Source organism: Crocodylus porosus, unplaced genomic scaffold, assembly GCF_001723895.1.
Source record: "Crocodylus porosus isolate Cpor-Errol unplaced genomic scaffold, CroPor_comp1, whole genome shotgun sequence".
NCBI lineage: Eukaryota > Metazoa > Chordata > Crocodylia > Crocodylidae > Crocodylus > Crocodylus porosus.
Window position 1 is genome coordinate 28,030,185 of NW_017728917.1, and position 18,806 is coordinate 28,048,990.

Genomic DNA, 18,806 nt, shown 5'->3' on the forward strand with positions numbered 1-18,806 from the left:
GCCGCTCCTGCTGCTGCTGCCGCCGCTCCTGCTCCTGGCCGCGGCCTCCAAGCTGAACATCCCCAAGGTGCTGCTGCCCTTCGCGCGCGGCACCAGGACCAACTTCACGCTGGAGGCCAGCGAGGGCTGCTACCGCTGGTGAGTGGCGGCGGCGGGGCTCACCTGGCCGCCGGGCTGGGCCCGGCGGCGCCGCAGCCTCTGGCTCTGGGCCCCGTGCGCAGGCGGGAGGGGGGAGGGGCTGGACTCGGGCCTCGGGGTCCTCGCTTGGGCTGATCACGGGGGTGCTCTACGGAGCCCGGCTGACCCGCGCGGGCCTCCGGGGTTGTAGCCTGAATCCACGGGCTGGTGCTCTGTGGGCAAGGGGGGGCCGGCAGCAAAGAGCAAGAAAATCTGCACGTGGGCGGGGAGCGCGTCCTGGGGGCCCGGCCCGGCCCGGCCCGGCCACGTGCCAAGCGGGCGGTCAGGTTTCTGCCCAAACTCGGGGTCGTATTCATCCCTGTAGCCGCTCCAGTGACCCGTGAGCTCGGGCCTTGGCGTTTCTGCCTGCTGAATTGGGGGCACCATATTTCTAGTGTGATACCGAGTTTATTAACCAGAGCCTGGAAAAGCACCATGTTTCTACATCACTGGATGCCGTGAGGCACATGTCCTTTCAGAAGAAATCCAGCGAAGCACTAGGTAGTTTTAAAAGATTATTTTTTAAAAGTGCATCCCTAACAATAATCCTGCAGAGCCAGGCATGCAATTAAAGATGCAGAATACCATCAAACACTTGCACTCCCCTGAATGGGAGCTGACTCTTCCTAACTGCCTCCATCCCAGAGTAGCAGGTGAAGCTCACATGAGATAACACAGGGGTTGACTAAATTGAACTCAGTGGGATTTCTTGAAACTCCAGGAATTTGGCAGATTCAAGGTCTCAGCACGAAGATACTGGCACAGTTCCTAAACTTCATACTAAGATTATACATCCATGTTTTAAACAATGCATCTCCCATTTGGAGAAGCAGTAATGGTGAGGTGGCCAGCACAAGAAATCATGGTATTTCAACTCTAGCTGTGATTGTATCTGCACACATTTCATTTGTATGCGTTTAGCAGGTGTTTTTTAAGCTTGTGACCGAGAGCCGCCAAAACAAGTTCTAGTGGAATATATTTTTACGCGGTATAGTTTAACTTGTCATTCAAGTTCCTCCAAGTGCATGTATTTGCTTGGGGGTTCTAGACTTTCACAGGCTGGTTATAATTCTTTGATTTCTTAAAGGTTTGAGGTTGCTTATGCACAGGAAGAAGAGTAGAGCTGCATCAAAAGTTTACTTTAATCCTATACAGTATGTGCAGAAAAGAAAGAGGAAGCAAGTTATTAAGTCCTGCTGCTTCCTTTAGGGCTTTTTAATGACTACAAATATATTCTATGAATGTTTTCCTACTATTTTTTTTTAAAGGTCCTGTTTTTTAAAAGGATTCAGCACTGTCAAAATGGCTTGGTAAAAGACAGGACAAACCTGTCAAAAAGAAACACTTTGAGGGGTTGCACAAGCATACATACATATGTGGAGGTTCATGTAGTAATATAATTAAAATTAGAAGTTTAAAAAAATCTTAATGGGAACAACTATAAATTTTCCTATACCTGCCATCTATTTAGAATGTGATTCCAATTATAATATAAAGCTTGTAGTGAAAGTTATCAAATCAAATTCTTTGTGGAAATTACCAAAGTTGAGTGTGTGTGGATGAGCCCTTGACTAAGATTTGGGGGAACTCAGTTCTGCCACTAGTCTGCTGATTGACTTTGCTTTTTGGTGCTTTGATTTTTTTGTTTGTTTGTTTTGTTTTCTTACCTGTAGAATGCGGATAAAGAAATCATCTTCCTTTGTGAAGTGCACTCAAGTTTAATTGGTAGCTATTGCAGGGAACATGCACTGTTAGCCCTGGGTCATATTCCTAGTCCAAAGAAATTTCAAGGCTTTTTTCCCCCTATTTCATTCCCTATGTCTGCGTTTCCTAGGATTTAGGATATTATTTCAGAGTGAAGGACAGTAGTTTCCAACTGTGCTGAATTTGTGGAAGGTGTGGCATCATTTTCTACCTTCCTGCTATAAGTGTACATTCATTTCTATCTTACAGTGACAGGATGTGGGTGGCAGAATTCTTCTTACAAAACTCTGGAGGAAGTAGTAGCTCATTGTTGAACAGAGTACAAGGGCTGAGAAGCATAATGGTGCTCTAAGCACGTTTATTAATTTTTAATCTTCCTTTCCTACTGCATCACCACCATCTGCTCATCTCTAAGAACTTTAAAAAATTTTGTGGGAGGATTCTAATGCCGTCCTCTGAAACATGGGGTTGGGCATTTAATATGAATTTGCCTACTGGGTAGTTGGGGATAGTGGAGTTCAGCAAGCTCTGAAAGGTCTGTGCACTTGCCCTCTATTCCTGTATGTTGCAACAGAGTTTCTTACTAGGGAGTTGCTCTGTATGCAGTATGTTAGTTGTGAATACTTTGTATAAAGTTCTGCTATGTTTATTGTAACTTTATATATGTTACATCCTTGACTATCTAGGTATGGTTGAGAAGAATCTGTTCTTTAGTTTGATTATATTGATATTAAAAACTTGTCTTTTTCCTGTTATCCAACCTGTCTTTTTATACCAAAGTAATTAAAATAACATGTACAAAAATTGCAGATATACTTTTGGTGTATTTCAATGGATTATCCTTTATGCTCACTTAATTCTACACAATTTATTAAAAGCATCAAAGTGAAACAGTCTTGAAAAGTTGCTGCTGGTTCAAATCCTTCTGTCATATGAGATGCATGCACCCCAAGCTCATGGTACAGTACTAAGAGACCTGATACAAACTCTTCCACACACATTCTGCCTATCAGGCAGAACCCTCTTATAGGAATCTTAAGATGCATTGTATGTGGAAAGTTCAAGGTTGATCTTGACCTAAATATCTATCTTTGAAACCTATTCTCTTTGAGGGGGATAAATGCTAACTGTTCATTGTAGGCATCTTAATTCGCAAAGTCAAGTCCACTGATGGGCTGGTTAATTGTCCAAAGTTAGTTATAAGTTTCCATTCTGTTTCTTTGTAAAACTGGTCTCTGGCTCTTGTTTTCACAGCCACCATTATTACTTTCAAGAACATGTAATCAACACTTATGTGCAATGTTGCCAACCCCAAGCATTCAACAATATCAGGTCCCAAATACTTTGTTACTGTAGCTTTTTTATCATAATCAAATTGTTTAGAAGCAGCGTCTTTTTTAGATTTGCAGAGCTCTCTGTTTAACTTGCATTTGAGGACCTCTAAAACTGACTTGTAACAAACTGTTGGCTTAAAGACTGATTAAAATATTTCTGTTCTCTTCGGTAGAAATAAAGAATGACTGTAGCTGTGTGGGGAGGTTGCTCTGATGCACTTGAAGCAGACTCGATTAATTGAGTCTGCTGGGGCCTGCTCCAGCAACCTTTATGTCTCATGTATCAATGTCCCCATGCTTCAGAATGGTGGCAGGAGTGCTTTAACTAAAGCTCATCAAACGAGCTTTAGTTAAAAGTGCCCTGCTGCCATTTTGAAGTTCAGGGATGCCAATATATGAGACTCAGGATTCTGGATAAATAATATTCCAAAATTGACTAGAATTTTATTTATACTGCTGTTTGTAAACATTGTGGACCTCAGCAGCATCCCTAGACACTTTTGTCTGCAACCTTAGAGTGAAAACATTGAGATGGATTCATGCTGGGAAATCTTGATAACTCTAAGAGTTTAAAAATGATCATTTTAAGTGGGAAGCACAAATTACTTCAAAGGAAATAGACAACACTTGGAACCACTGAGGAGTGTGACTGTTTATTGTAGCAGAGTCCAGCTCTGGTTCTAAAGCACCTCTGTCTTAACAGCTGCTTATTTCTACAGCACTGTTACAGTTGTTCTCCATGGTCAGAAAAATAAATGTGAGGGGACAGCTGGGTTACCAAATGAAAGTAGTGAGCAGGGCTGGCTGAATTATACCTTGTATGGAGCTTTGCACCTGTCAGTGCGTGTCTAATGAGACAAGTATACTCACTGAAAGCTAAATTGACAATGTGATATATACAGTATATTTCACTTTCACTCCAAATGTTTGTTGAAAGTGGTTCTTTGGCATGGTGGTTTCATCCATACATCTCAAATCACTTTGCAAAGTGTAAATAGTAAGCTGAACTGTAACGTATGGATAATACCTAAGTATATATTAAAACAGTGTCTGTGTAAGGCCCTGTCCTTTACTTAATCATTTACTGCATCAGAAAAGCATGGAGTTTCACAACATGCTATTTTCCTTAATGCTTTGTAGAAACCTCAGTGTTTTGCAGTGTAAATCTAGTAATTTCCTGGGCATATTAATTCTCTGAGCCAAACCTGTAGGAGGATGAAAATAATGTTATACAGTAAAATGGAGAGTCTATTTTCTCTCTTCATATAGTAGATATAAAGGTCTAGGGTAGAGGTGCTCAGCCCCTGGTTCATAGGCCAGATCTGGCCCATGGATCTATGGTATCTGGCCCTTAGCGTTTCACATGTGTCCAAAAATTTGGCTACAGGTTAGTGGTAGCGGTGTTAATTGCCATGGCTTTGGAAGTCACCACAGATAGTGCTGCCACCACTCACTTGCTGCTAAATTTCTGGATCCGTTGGGAGCCCGGCAGGCCAGAGTGACCGTGCATACTTGATCAAGTGTGCAAGCCTGGGGTGGCACAGGTCCTAATCCAGGGGTGCAGGGTAGGTTAGCATGAAGTGGGATCCAGGCAGTGTGAGGCGGGATCTGGCCATGAGAGGCCCAGTCCAGGGGGAGGGTATGGTGGGGATGGATATGGTGGAGACTGGGGGGTTGGGCTGACTGTGGGTATGGGAGACAGGGGTGGGGGTGGATATGGTGTGGTGTGGGGTGGGAGTAGGAAGTGTCGGGGGTGTGGTGGGGGGTGGCTTTGGGTGTACACATGTGGGCTGCCTGAGTGCTAGATCCTGGGAGCTGGCTGGAGGTGGGTGGGGGGAGAGGGGCAGGGAGCACATGCAGCACATAATTATGAATTATGATATTTATGATTTAGTAATCACCTAGATATCCCAGACATCAGAGAGAACATGTCAAAAGTCACTTCATATGCTTTGTTTTTTCCTAGCTGCTCAGAAATCTGACCTTTGATATTGATGGTCTTTTTAAATATCAGAATCCCTACTAGGGCTATCGTCACTTATTTCTACGTATAGGGCAAGGGTCAAAAAGTGAAATGAAAAGTCATACTATTTGTCCTGTTGAAGTGTCACATTCAGTCATACTGAGATTTGGCTTGGTTGGGTAGGGCTTTCCAGAAACTTTTGGAGCAGCAGAGATGTACACTTTTGAATTGGACTGTAAATCCTATGGGATTTTGCCTGGGCAGTGCAGGTGCAGTCAGAGACGACCCGAGCAGGGTGCAGGGCCCAGGGCAAATCAGCCTGTGCGGTGCCCTGCCTCCAGATGTGAGGAAGCCGGTGGCAGACTTGGTGGCGGGGGAAAGGGGAACAAGAGGCTGGAGGCGGGAGATTCAGCGATGCGAGGGAAGGCCGAGCGGCTGGACATGAAACCAGCAGCAGTGCAGAGTCGCCACACCACTCCACCCAGCTCTACAGGGCCCGGGGCAGTCGCCCTTATTTGTGATTTCCGCCCCCCCATGCAGTCCATGTGTTTCCCACCCCACCCCCAGCTCTCTGGCAATCTGTACGGAGCCAAGCCCTGACTGCTCCCACCCCACTTCCTGCGGCTTTGGCCCTGTGCTCCCACCAGTCCTGTGCTCCTAGCCCTCAGCTACAGCTTCCTCTCTGCCCACCACCACTTCCCCTCCCTACCTGCTGCCTGGAGCCCTGCAGCAGGGACAGGACGAGGAGCTGGTGGAGATCACAACAGTATGGTCACAGCAGAGACTCTGGATTTTTATCCCATTATTTGGACATGGTTTTATAACCTGTATATCTCAGTTTTTTTAACTGTGTTGTTTAGTCCCTTTAATCTCTTCAGTTCACCGTTGCCTCTTTCAGTAGGGCCTCCTTTTTGCCTCCCTCTTTCCCTCTATTTTATATTTAACTTACATTATTCCATTCTATTCTGTTCTCTATGCAAGTCCATTCATAGCATTTGATGAAGTAGTCTGTTCATCTTTGAAAGCTTCTACTTCTGTTAATGAGTGTAAGGTGGTGATGCTCAGCCTTGCCTTCAGGGTGCTTAATCAGTGACTTCCCTCAGTTCATAGGTGGGACTTTCTTTTAATTTTGTAGCAACAAACATCTACTTGCTGAATGCTATTTTTGTGGCTATTAAAGATCATAGTAACTTTAGGCTTAATATAGGTTGTTATAGCTTTATTATTTTAAACTTAAATAGGTTTATTTTTAAACAGAAAAATATATGTAACTATTTACTCTCTAATATTGTTTTCTGTTTAAATACATCATCAGCTTTTATCCATCCTTCAGTTCTTGCTGTAGTTAAGAAATTAGCAATTTGGGCTGTACTTCTGCAGTGAATTTCACGGAAGTCTAAGGATATAATGGTATGATGCTCACTTCAAGATATGCTTTTTAAAGCAACACAATTTTAAGTTAGAGTACAATTGCTCCAAAAATTTAATTTAGGTCAAAATTTTAATAGCACAAAAAAGAATGATATAAGCTTGCAGATCTATACAAAGTTGCATGCATTAACCAAGGAACCTTAAATCAGTTTAATCTCTGGATAACTGTGATATTGGTTATTGTAGCAGTTCCCAATCTGTGATACAGGTACTACTAGTGGTACACAGAAAACCTGTCAGCGGTACATGTTAACAGATTTATTATAATTATATGATGAAAATTTGTTGCCGGTACTTAAGGTTGTATCATTTTAAATTGGTGGTGCACAGTAGGCCTATGTGAAATTTCAGGAGCTGTTTTGGCACCTGAAACACTGAATCTGAAATTAAACAGAAGGCTCCAAAATATCTGTGAAACGAAACCAAGCCATCCAAAATGTTTTGGATGTTTTGGAGCCAGGCTTGCAGGGAATCAGAAACTAAGAAGACGGAGGGGGAAGAGAGGCAGAAGGACTGCTCTAATATTGACATCTGTAGCTGGCCAGTGTCTGCGATCTGTCCCTGAGGTCCCTTCCAATCCCAGTGCTCTGGGGGCGGGACGGCAGCCTGCTGTTATTCTGCATGCTGATCTGGGGCCCTGTGCCCCCCTGGGAGGAGTCTGGCATAGCCCTGCAACCCTTCCGGAGGGCACAGGCCCCCAAATCTGCATGTGGGACAACAGCATACTAGCTCTGCTGGCTGGGGCCAGCACCAGCACCCAAGTCTGCTCAGTGCAGCCCGTGCTGAGTGCAGCCGGAGGAGCCACAGGAGAAGCCCCTATGGCTGCCCTGCCTGGCCCCAGTTGTAGCAGTGGGGGTCAGGGCCTCTGAGGGCTTGTGGCAGAGCCTTCTACTCAGTGAGGGGCAGTGGGGATCTCCCCTCTCCCCCGCCTGACATCTGCACAGCAGCTGCCCCATGGCGCGGATGCAGCATGGCTTGCAGGGTGTTGCGCACTGTCTGGGAGCTGGGCAGGACAGCCATAGGGGCTTCTTCCATGGCTCCGGCTGTGCCTGCCTCTGCCCTGCCTAGGGGAAATGCAGGAGATGCCCCCAAGGCTCCCCTGCCTGGCCACATCCCCTGCCTGGCCCCAGCCTCCCAGAACTTAAAAAAAAAGCCCTGCGCTTACCAGCTGTAGCAGCAGTGATCAGGACCTCTGGGGTAGCGGGGATTTCCTCCCCTGCTTGGCAACCACATGGCAGCTCAGCAGGGTGTTGCTCACTGTCTAGGAGATGGGGTGGCTCCAGCTGACTGGTGCCGCTCAGCCCCAATGCCCCCAGCTCCCAGAGAGTGCTTAGCGCCCTGCCGAGCCACACTCCACCTGTGCTGTGGGGCAGCTGCCGCGTGGGTGCCAGGCAGGGACAAGGGCAACGGCGATCCCCATAGTCCTGTGCTGCACGGGGTGGGTCTCTACCACAAGCCCTCAGAGGCCCTGATTGCTGCTGCTACAGCTGGTGAGTATGGGGCTTTTTCTTTTGTTTTTTTTTAAAGTGCCCAGAGGCTGGGGCCAGGCGGGGGCCTCCCACAGCTCCCCCCACCTGGGCAGAGGCAAGCGCAGCTGGAGGAGCCACGGGAGGACCTCCAGCTGCCCAGTTGTGCCTGCCTCTCCCTGGCCGATCCGAATCTCTGAATCAGTGCTGAAACAGATTTGGCCGAATTGAAATGGCACAGTGATCCAAAACACCAAAATGGTTCCTGTCCCTCCAAAACAGCTGAAACCAAAATGGAACGTAGCTGTTTTGCTCATCCCTAGTGCGCAGTCTGTCAGTCTGGGAACTGCTGGGTTATTGGATGATGATTCTGGTTTTCTGCACATTTTTCTGTGGAAATGCAACTGATTGCAAGTGATGAATAGCTGTTTTCATATTCATTTAGTTTTTATTTTGGCTTGTACTTCAATATCTTGTTTGTATTTTATCCATGTCTGCTGCTAAGTTAATACACTACAAAGTGAAGTCTTTGAGGCTTAATTTAAAGCATAGGGATGTTTTTGAGCTAAATAAATAGCATAAGCTGATGTTCAGATTCCATACTAATGGGTAGAATATGAAAATCCAGCTAAAAATAATAGAATCGAGACCTGTGACTTTTTCCTCCTTTGGGTGCTTTTAAGACAAGTTGCATATTTTTGTTAATAGTTGGCTTACACTATAGTAACTTAGAGTGATATTTCTGCAGGTCATCTACCAGGCCGGAGGTTGCTAGCATAGAACCTACAGATCAAAATGAACGCCAGTGTTCCCAAAAGGCTGTTGTCCAGGCACGTTCATCACAGCCAACACGTCTGACAAGTATAATTTTTGCTGAAGATATAAGTAAGCTTTTATGTATTTGGAAATCATGCCATGTGTATGAAAAATGTATGTTTTTCAAGTTTAGGATCATGGTGAATCTTTAATGGGTAATACATGCTTATATACATAAGAAAATGTGAAATACTTAGTTGTAGTTTCACTTGACTGTAAGATTGTAAATGGAAGAGAAATCAAGTTCTTTGAAGGTCTTAAGTCAGTGTGAGTGAGACATGTGCAGCCCTTAAATTTGGGGATATTAATACAAATTTCACGTATTGCAGAGTTAAATATTTGGCGTATGAAAAACTGGAGTATACCTCAATGCCTGTGTACATGCAGTTCACTATCTGCTCTTAGAGACAGATGTGTAAAGTGATATACATGTTATGAAATCATTGTATAATAAACTGGTTATGTTATTTTGCCTTTCATCCAAATACTATGGTCAGTATTTTACATGCCATATCAAGAGTAATTGTTTACCGGTACCCATTGCTGCCAATGGATTATGCCTGGGGTGTAGGAAGTTGCTGCCACTATGAAACTCAGAACACTACAACAATTTTCTGGAGGGGAAATAAAGTAGAAGTTGTTCACTGAAACACTTACAATTAAAAGAAAAAGAACTATTTTACTCTTCTTGTTTTCAGAACTGTAAGCACCTCTGGATTAAGATTCTATGTAGAGTTCATAATTAGGGGTGTGTGAAACAGGCCCTGTTCAATTTGGACTCAGCCTGAATTGGGGACAGTGATTAGATTTATTGGTTGGGATCACTGTCCCCAATTCGATTCGGCCAAAACTGGATCTGAAAATTCAATGCCAATTTGGAAAATCCATGATTTGGCCATAAACACAGCTTTAAATGTTTTTTCTACATACCTCGAGGTACCAGACATGGCTCATGAACGCTGCGATGCTGGGGCAGATGGAGCATCCTGCAGGAGCGCGGGGGGTTCCCCCATGTGTTTGGTGGCAAACCTGGAAGTGGACTGGAAGTACTTCCAGGTCTGCTGTGGAGCATGTTGGGTGCCATGCCCCCCCAGACCCAGGAGGTGTACCAGTTGCCAAGCCGGGGGGGGCACAGGAAAGTCCCCCAGCGCACTCCCTGGTGGACCTGGAAGCGGACTGGAAGAGCTTTTGGTCCCCTTGTGGGTCTGCTGCCGAGCGCACTAGGGAGCCCCCCCCACTTCTTTGGGACACTCCACATGCTCCAGCATCTCAGTGTTCACGAGCCACCTGCTACCTAGAGGTATGTAGAAAAAACAGTTAAAGCTTTCTATGTCCGAATTGCCAAGTCTTTCCAAATCTGTCTGAATTGATTTGGAGAGTTCCAATTCGATTCAGAGAGATTAAAGGGTCTCCCAATTTGATTCTGATATGGAGTTTTGGTCACCGAATTGGGCTGAATCTCTGCTGAATCAAATCAGGGATAGAAGGTTCACACAGCCCTATTCATAACCTAGTTTCTGTCCTCTTTGTAAGTCCCTTGTGTTGCCGTACTAGTTAAGATATGCTCCGTCTTATTGATCTAATAGTTTTAATTATGTTGTCTTCTGTCTAAGTGACTGGTCAAGTTCTTCGTTGTGATGCTATAGTTGACATAATTCATGGCATCCAAATTGTGTCCACAACAAGAGAACTTTACTTGGAAGATTCACCACTGGAACTGAAAATTCAGGCTTTAGATTCTGAAGGTAAGAGATTGCTATTACACCGTAAACATTTTAGTAGAGTTCTTTGCTTCACACTGAACTGGATGTTAAAGATCTGAATAAACAATTTGAAGAAGAGTTCTGTTGGCACACACACTTATGTATTATAATATTTACACTTCAGTAATCACCTAGATACCCCAAACCTCAGAAAGAACCCATCAGACACTCAGTTGCTTCATACACTTTGTTTTTTCCTAGTTACCTGGAAATCTGACCTTTGGTTTTGATGGCATTTTTAAATATCAGAATCTCCCTACTAGAGCACTTACTTCTGCATCTAGGGCAATGGTCAAAAAGTAAAGTGAAAGAAGTCATAATATTTGTCCTGTTGATTTGGTTTGGTTGGGTAGAGCTTTCCAGAAATTTTTGGAGTAGCAGAGAGTTGGACTGTAGATCCTATGGAATTTTGCACTTAATATTTGAGTCTAAGCAAGCTTATGCTTGGGGATCTACCAAATTCATGGCAGAAATAGGCTGTCTGGCAGCTCCTTTAATCTTGCAGGTTTCCCCCATTGATGGGCAGAGGGGTCCTGTCACTCACTCCTGATTGGCAGGAAGACAAAAAACACAGTTTTAAATATGGTGCTGTTTGGCCAGTCAGCAGCAAGCAGCATGGCCACCAGGGCCCCTCAGTCAATCAGCAGTGGGGAGGGGATAGGGGGAAACCTGCAAGATTAAAGGAGCTGCTGCACAGCCCACTTCCACTGTGAATTCAGTAAGTCCCTACTTATGAAACTTTGGTTTCCTCCTTTTGTCTCTATTTCCGCCAATATCTGGCCTCATTTTCTTTTAACAGAATTCTAATAGGAGTGTCCATAACATAACTTCTTATCCAGTACCCCAAGAAAGAACTGAAATGACTGACCTAACTGAAACCTTATTGGACCCATAAGTATGAGAGAGAGAGTGAGTGAGCCTTTGCTGGCTAGACTGTGAATAATAATCTGAAGAGAGGGGGTTAGTTGTATTAATCTGAAGTCAGGCAGAAGGCAGCAAGGCAGTGACACCTTACAGACCGAGTGGTTCAGAAAGGCAACAGCCTACAAAAGCTCACTTCTTTCTGAACCAGTTAGTCCTACATTGTCACTCCATCTTGCTTTCTGCTTAGTAATCTGAAAAAAAATCTGATGCTGTAAAATGGCAAACCTTACTTCAAAACTATACAAATGGTTTTTAGAATGCTGCATGAAGTAAGAAACCAAATGACATATACTGTACTTGTATGTCTAAGCATTTATAAAAGCTTATTTATATTTTGGACACTTAATAGGGCCTAAATTATATTTGTCGATTTATAAATCATATACCACAAAATGTCAGTGAGAAGAACTGTTAGTTTTCTTACAGTATATGCAATTCCACAATGTTGGCTTGGTGTTTCTTCAAACTTTCAAACATCTTCAGCTGATGAGTTTGCCTTGGTAGGCATCCAAGTTAAAATTTGAATAGGAGCAGTCATTTGAAAACTGCAAGGAAATATTTAATCTAAATGACTGAAACTAGATGTTCACCAGGAGCTTCAGGCATAGTTGTCCACAGTTAATATGAAAAGCTCAAGTAAAAAGTATTTTGGAGAATAAAAGTTTTGAAGTGATTTACATTTTTAAAAAAATTGCCATGCAAAAGTGTATTGAGTAATAATAATGTGTCTTAATTTGGTGTAGATTTAGACTCCCTGTCATAGAACTGTTGTCAAGTCTAGGATGGAGAAGTAATCTGTATGTAACTGAAATGAATTTTAAAACAGCTTTGCTAACTCAAGTTTCATGGATATGATTTGCAGTGGTCAAGCAAAATTTCAATAGAGGCTAGTTGAGAAACAGTTGGACCAAAGAGCTCTGTTTCCCACAGAGTGAAGTTTAGCTTAGTGTAGCATTTCTTTGTTTGTTTGTTTGTTTGTTTGTTTGTTTTACTTTTTGCTACCAGCTGAAATCAATGGGAATTTAGCCATTGACTGGCATAGTGGAACCAGAATATGGCTCTCTTGCATTTACCTTGATAATACACTGCAAGGCCAGTACCCACTGCTGATCTGGACACATGTCAAGGGTGTCATAATTCCTTTCTCAGGTATTTCCCCTTGACTCGCCCCTAAAGCCTGTGCATGTTGTCCTCCAATGTTGCTAGGATCCAGTGCTTAGGGGCTACTTCCTTGCATATTGTGAGCAAGGTTCCCAGGTAATTGTTCCTTTCCCACCATTTATTAAAATATTTATTTGCTTCTTGGTCGGATAGGTATGTTTTATTATCCCCTGCCATTCTGGGATGAAATAAAACAATATGGGTTTATTACACCTATGCAGTCCTGGTAGATCTATGCTATATTCTTTATTGCAGTATGGTAAACCCTTTTAAAGCCACTCCTGGGGTGGAAATGTCTTGGATCTGCCCTACATTTCTCTATCTCCTAATCATGTGGTTGGTTCCCTTTCAACATCCCCATACTGATCTTGCCCAAAGGATACAGCAGGTATGCAGGTGGCTGTTTCCTGGGCTGTCAAAGAAGGTAAGAACAGCATTGGCCCATCCTCCCTTTACCATATCAACTCAGCTTCTTTTTGCCACTGAGTTCCAGCTGTAAGCCTGCAAGGGAACTGGCTGCCTTCCTGCAGTTTTAAATGCTGGATCTCATGACCAGTCTTCTTGTTAACCATGGAGCACCCTTCTGTTTGTGCCACTGCAACACTGCCTTACTGCTGAGGCCCGGTAGTGGACTTTTAGGAGGAATTGGAAGTGATAGGCTAATTACATAGTATTGTGCCCATGCAAATGTTTTCAACTCATCTTGCTCACATGATCCTGAAGGAAGGGATCAACAATAGGAGTTGAGTGTATGTAAAATACTGAATTAAACTCCCCATATCCTTTGAATTCCTCTCTGATTGCCATAGCTTCCTGAGCTGTATGCCACATTGGGGATATAAATGACCCCTCACGAATGAATTGTATCTCGTCTCTCCAGGGCAACCTCAGTAATATATACTTTTTGCCATTGCTATGAATTGAAATGTCCTTGTCCCAGGAAAAATGGGCTAGTGCCAGCAGCCTCAGCTCAACATAAGTCTAAACTGGTTTGATTGGGCAGACCGTGTACACGCACAGTCATTGTGGCTGTTCCTCAGTTTTTTTACTTTCAACTGGGTCATGCCTGCAGTGATAAGCAGCTGTACCTCAGTTTCCTCTGTGCGAAGGGAAGGTAGTTGGCTGACCTCCAGTTGTTTACTTGCACCCCATCAGCCCACCCTGAGGGGGATGCTGTTCTTTCAATTTCAGTAGTGGAAAGGACTCCTTAAGAAGGCAGTCCCTCCAATCCACATGGTGCGGGGGGACCTTCTGAGGTTTCAGGGACTGTATTTTGCTGCTTCTGCCTCTTTGCTGCAGCACTGTTTGCAAGTATCCTCGCTGCAGTGCTGCATCATGCTTTTTCTTTGTCTTGCTTATGTCTTTAGTCTGAGTGAAAATGAAAGAGGACTTTGTTTGGCAAAGCTAAACATAGCATGAAGAAAACCTGATTTTGCTTTGTGTATCTTAATTCAAAATGCAGGCTAATATTTTTTTTATGTTGCCCCTTGTGTTTTAGATTGCTTTTGTTTTAAGGAAGAGGTTTCAGAATTAATAGTATGGTGCTTTTCTTATATACAATCCCATTTGCTCAGGGTATGAATTTATTTGTAATACTATATTTCACCAAAGCCAAGACGACTTCAAATTTACGATAAACCTTCAATAATTAGATCCTATAGGAAAAAGTATACATTTGTTATAATTTTTCATGTACAAAATCTAATTATTGGAGGGTTGTCTTGAATTCACCCCCTTCCACCTCTGCAGTGAGGAAAGCAGTTGCAGGGGGCCAGAAGATTGGGGAGTCAAGTGACTTGACTCCCACAATTTGCCCCCTGGTGCCTATCCCCCCACCTGCCCCTCTGCTACCTGCACACCCTTCCACTTGCTGTCCCCCTCTGCTGCCTGCCCCTCGTCTCCCTTGTGCCTGTATCTCCCAGCACTTTTTCTCCTCTTCACCCCCATAGCAGTGCTGTGACGCCTGGTGCCTGCCCTTCCTGCCACTTATGCTCTCTGGTTGGCCCCCTTGCCTTTCCTTCTTCCTGGGTTCTCTTTCTGCTCCCTCTCCCATTCCCATGGGCTCATGGTGGCTCTGGTTGCTGCTCAGCCAAGCACCACTTGTACATGTGAATCAGCAGCTGCCAGAGCCTAAGCTGCTGCCATTGCAATGACCAGGGTTCAAGCCCTGGTGTGGTGCTGAAACTGCTGACTATTAGCGGATCATAGGCTGGCAAGGACGCACTGAGGCCAGTTCAAACTCTGGTGTGGTTCCAGTCCAGCCAGCAATCAGCTGATTGTCGGCATTATCAGGACTATACCAGTGCTGAAATCCCAGTGCATGCAGTCCCTGCCAGCTGACAATCAGCTCATCATTGGCAGGATTAGAACCATGCTGGACCCAGTGCAATGCGCCGTTGTGGTCCCAGAGCCAACTGATGATCAGCTAATTCAGCCAGCAGGGACTACACAGGGGCCTGCTGGAGATCCCTGTGCAGTCCACCCTGCCACGTGTTCAGTTTACAGTGGGATGGAAACCAGCCCCAAAATGATTTGTTTTGTTTAATAATTTTGTTGTTTATTTCCTATTTTTATTGTGCCATTAATTGCCTGAACTTGTGGCAGGGTTACACTTGAGACTATTAACCAATTAATCCCATCTTCAAGTGTAACATCTACCAGGGGCCTCTGTCTCTGCATCTCTTTTATATGTACTCTTCTTGATTTTAGTAATAAACTATCTTGCTTTAATTATTTTTGTAAATCTCTGATGTTCTATTCTTGGTAACTAATTATTTTTGGTTATTTATAGTTTGAATTGCAAGAAGATTTGCTTGTTTTGAGCAAGTGTATTTTTTTTTGTCCAATTTATAGGAAACACTTTTAGCACCTTGGCAGGATTAGCCTTTGACTGGACAATTGTAAAAGACACAGAGGCCAGTGGCTTCTCGGATTCCCACAATGCATTGCGGTAAGTGTTGTTCACATTATGCTCAAAGACTTCAGCTCTTTAAAATTATTGTCTGCTTTGCTGCATTTGGACTTCAACTAAAATGGTATCTACAGTTGTATGAATGGGTCAGATATTTTAAGTTTCTAACTGTAAGTGCTAGTTACAGTTCTGGGCACCTTTTGACCAATTGAAAATTCACATTAATTAGAAGAAAACTGATGGAGTTAATGAACTGCCTGTCTAGCTCCAGGTCACCAATCCTCAATTAACCAAAAATCTGCCATAGCTTACCCCTCTGCAATCACCTAGTGGGGGAAAGGAGGGAGGAATGGAACAACCTGTTACATGAGGATGCAGGAGTATCTGCTGAGACCAAATGTTATCTTCCATTCTGAAAGGTGTAGCTCTGGATTAAAGGGAGCTGTTGGGTTAAAACTATTTAAAGATTAAGTAATGTTAACTACAGTATTGTTAAATAAATAGTCAAAATCATTTGATTGGCTTAAAAATCATGACTTTTTAAATAAAATAATTAAAAAAAAAAATGGGACTCACTATTCGTCTTCCAGTGTCTGAGCCTTTAGGGTACACTTCAATCATGTTTTCCAAATATTCTTCACAGCCAGAAGAGCTGGGGCTAGTAATTAACCTGAATTCTTCGTAAAAGCTGAAATACTTTCCTAATAACATCCTCGGAAGTTGAGGCTTTAAGCAAAATCATGAACGCTGTTGGTTCTACAAGGTGAACAGTTGTGTATGCTAGGCTAGAGGAAGCGAGCTGAAATAATTCAGTGCAGGTCACACAGCATGTGTCTTCCGTCAGTATAATGAATGGCAAATTCAGTATTTGCAAATATCCAGAGAATTATGACTTCATCATCCAGAATTAATTATCACCAGACTCAAAAGGGCTCACAGATAACTTGGAGTGCTATTTATCTCTTTACAGGCACATTTATTTAAAATTTTTCATTAAGTAATTTGAGTGAAGTTTTTGATGTTCAGTTTCCAGTACTGTCAGTGTGCCACAGCTAGCAAACACACAGTCTTGAGTTGATTAAAAACGTGTTCATATGGTGCATGTCTTACAGAGCTTCAGGTGAAAGCTTTAAGCATATTTAAATGCTTTAGTTTGCTTTAATTTGGTTACGTTGATTTGTTGACTGCATCCGTGGGTGCCACTTTGATTGCTGCATTATGCCCGTGTGGGCACACATTATGTCCCACAGAAGTCCGGCAAGTTGCACAGGACATGCTGTAGCTCCTGGGTCTCTGTGCTTGGGCACAGGTGGTGGGACACCAGGCAGGCCAGGACATGGAGCCACGTGCAAATCACGACAGAGTGTTTACTCCTAGAAGCCTAGGGCTGGGCATGGGGGAGGGCCTGTGGAGATGCAGCAGGGGTTTGAGGGTGTGCTTACTCAATCCCACGTCTAAAAGTAAATCGGGAATGGCCTGGGTGTTTGGCAGTGTTTGGCAGACCAGAGAGTCTGAGGGGCCTGCTAGGAGGCATGCAGGAGTACCTCTAACCTGCTAGCCTTGACCAGTGCAGGCAGCCTGTGTGCCCCTCACCCCAAGCCAAAGACTGAATGTGTGTTCTGTTCACTGCTAATCTAACCTAGGCCGCTTACCGAAAACTACGTAACTTAGATCGATTCTACCTTGGGTTTTTAAACGTCTGTACTTACTGAGACAAATACACAGCCATAGATTCATAGACGTTAGGGCTCGGAAGAGCATCAAGTCCAGCCTCCCGCCAGAAGGGCAGGAAGTCAGCTGCGATCGTAGGATCCCAGCAAGATAAATATCCAATTTGCTCTTCAAGGTGTTCAATGTAGGTGCTTGAACCACCTCTGATGGCAGGCTGTTCTAGACCTTGGGGGTCAGATAGTAAAGAAAGTCTTCCTTATGTCTAGCCTGAAATGGTCTTGCAGTAGTTTATAACCATTCGACCCTCGTCATCCCTTAGCGCGCTCTGGTGAACAAACATTCCCCCAGATCCTGGTGGTCACCCCTGATAAAATTATAGGTGGCCATCAGATCACCCCTGAGCCTTTAGCCTTTTCCAGGCTAAAGAGCCCCATGGCTCTCAGCCTGTTGTCGTAAGGTCTGTTTTCTTGACCTCTGATCATGCGCGTGGCTCTTCTCTGGACTCTCAAGCTTCTCCACATCCTTTTTGAATTGTGGAGCCCAAAACTGGGTGCAGTACTCAGCTGCGGCCTCACCAAGCCAAGTACAGGGGGAGAATGACGTCCCGGGATTTGCTTGAGAAGCATCTATGGATGCAAGCCAGCGTTTTGGTTGCTTTATTAGCCACAGCATCACATGGAAGGCTCATGATCATGTTGTGGTCAATGATAACCCCCAAGTCTCTCTCTTCCGTAGTGCTAGCCAGCATAGCACTGCTGAGCCTATAAGGGTGGTGCAGGTTAACCCTCCAAGGTGGAGAACCTTGCATTTTTCAGTGTTAAACACCATCAGGTTCTCGTCTGCACATTTGCCGAGCTTGTCCAGGTCAGCTTGGATCACCCGCCTGTTTTCTGGTGTGAATGTTTTTCCCCAAAGTTTGGTGTCATCGCCAAACTTGGCCAGTCTGCTTCTGACTCCAATGTCCATATCATTAATGAAGATGTTAAACAATATGGGTCCAAAGACAGAGGCTTGGGGGATCCCACTGGTCACAGGGCACCATGACAATTGGCTTCTGTCAACCACCACCCTCTGGGTCTGACCATGGAGCCAGTCTCCCAGCCAGTGGATCGTAGTGGACCCAAGGCCACAATTGGCCAGTTTCGCTGAGGTGATTATGGGATGCCAGATTGAAGGCTTTTTTGAAGTCAAGATATATGACATCAATCTCTTCTCCCTTGTCCAGGTGATAGGTCACCTGGTTGTAGAAGGAAATGGGATTGGTCAAGCAAGAGCTACCCGCAACAAACCCATGCTGGCTATCCCTCAGGATGTTGGCATCGGCCAGTCCATTAAGGATGGCCCCTTTAATAAACTTTTCTAAGATCTTCCCTGGGATAGAAGTCAGGCTGATGGGCCTATAGTTAGCCAGATCCACTTTTCTCCTTTTCTTGAAGATCGGTACCACGTTGGCCACCTTCCAGTCTTTGGGCACTACACCAGAGC

General features: G+C 44.3%; 1 protein-coding gene across 1 annotated transcript in view; it reads left to right on the plus strand.

The window, feature by feature from the left end:
- Positions 1-4: 4 nt before the first annotated feature.
- The window catches only part of NUP210 (nucleoporin 210), a gene marked incomplete at its 5' end in the record, with an annotated part of 113,610 nt that continues 94,808 nt past the window's right edge, over positions 5-18,806 (plus strand). The window contains 4 exons of the mRNA XM_019537020.1: positions 5-138; positions 8,824-8,960; positions 10,505-10,636; positions 15,593-15,689. Of these exons, the coding sequence (XP_019392565.1) occupies positions 5-138; positions 8,824-8,960; positions 10,505-10,636; positions 15,593-15,689 (500 nt within the window). The remainder of the gene's footprint in view (positions 139-8,823; positions 8,961-10,504; positions 10,637-15,592; positions 15,690-18,806) is intronic.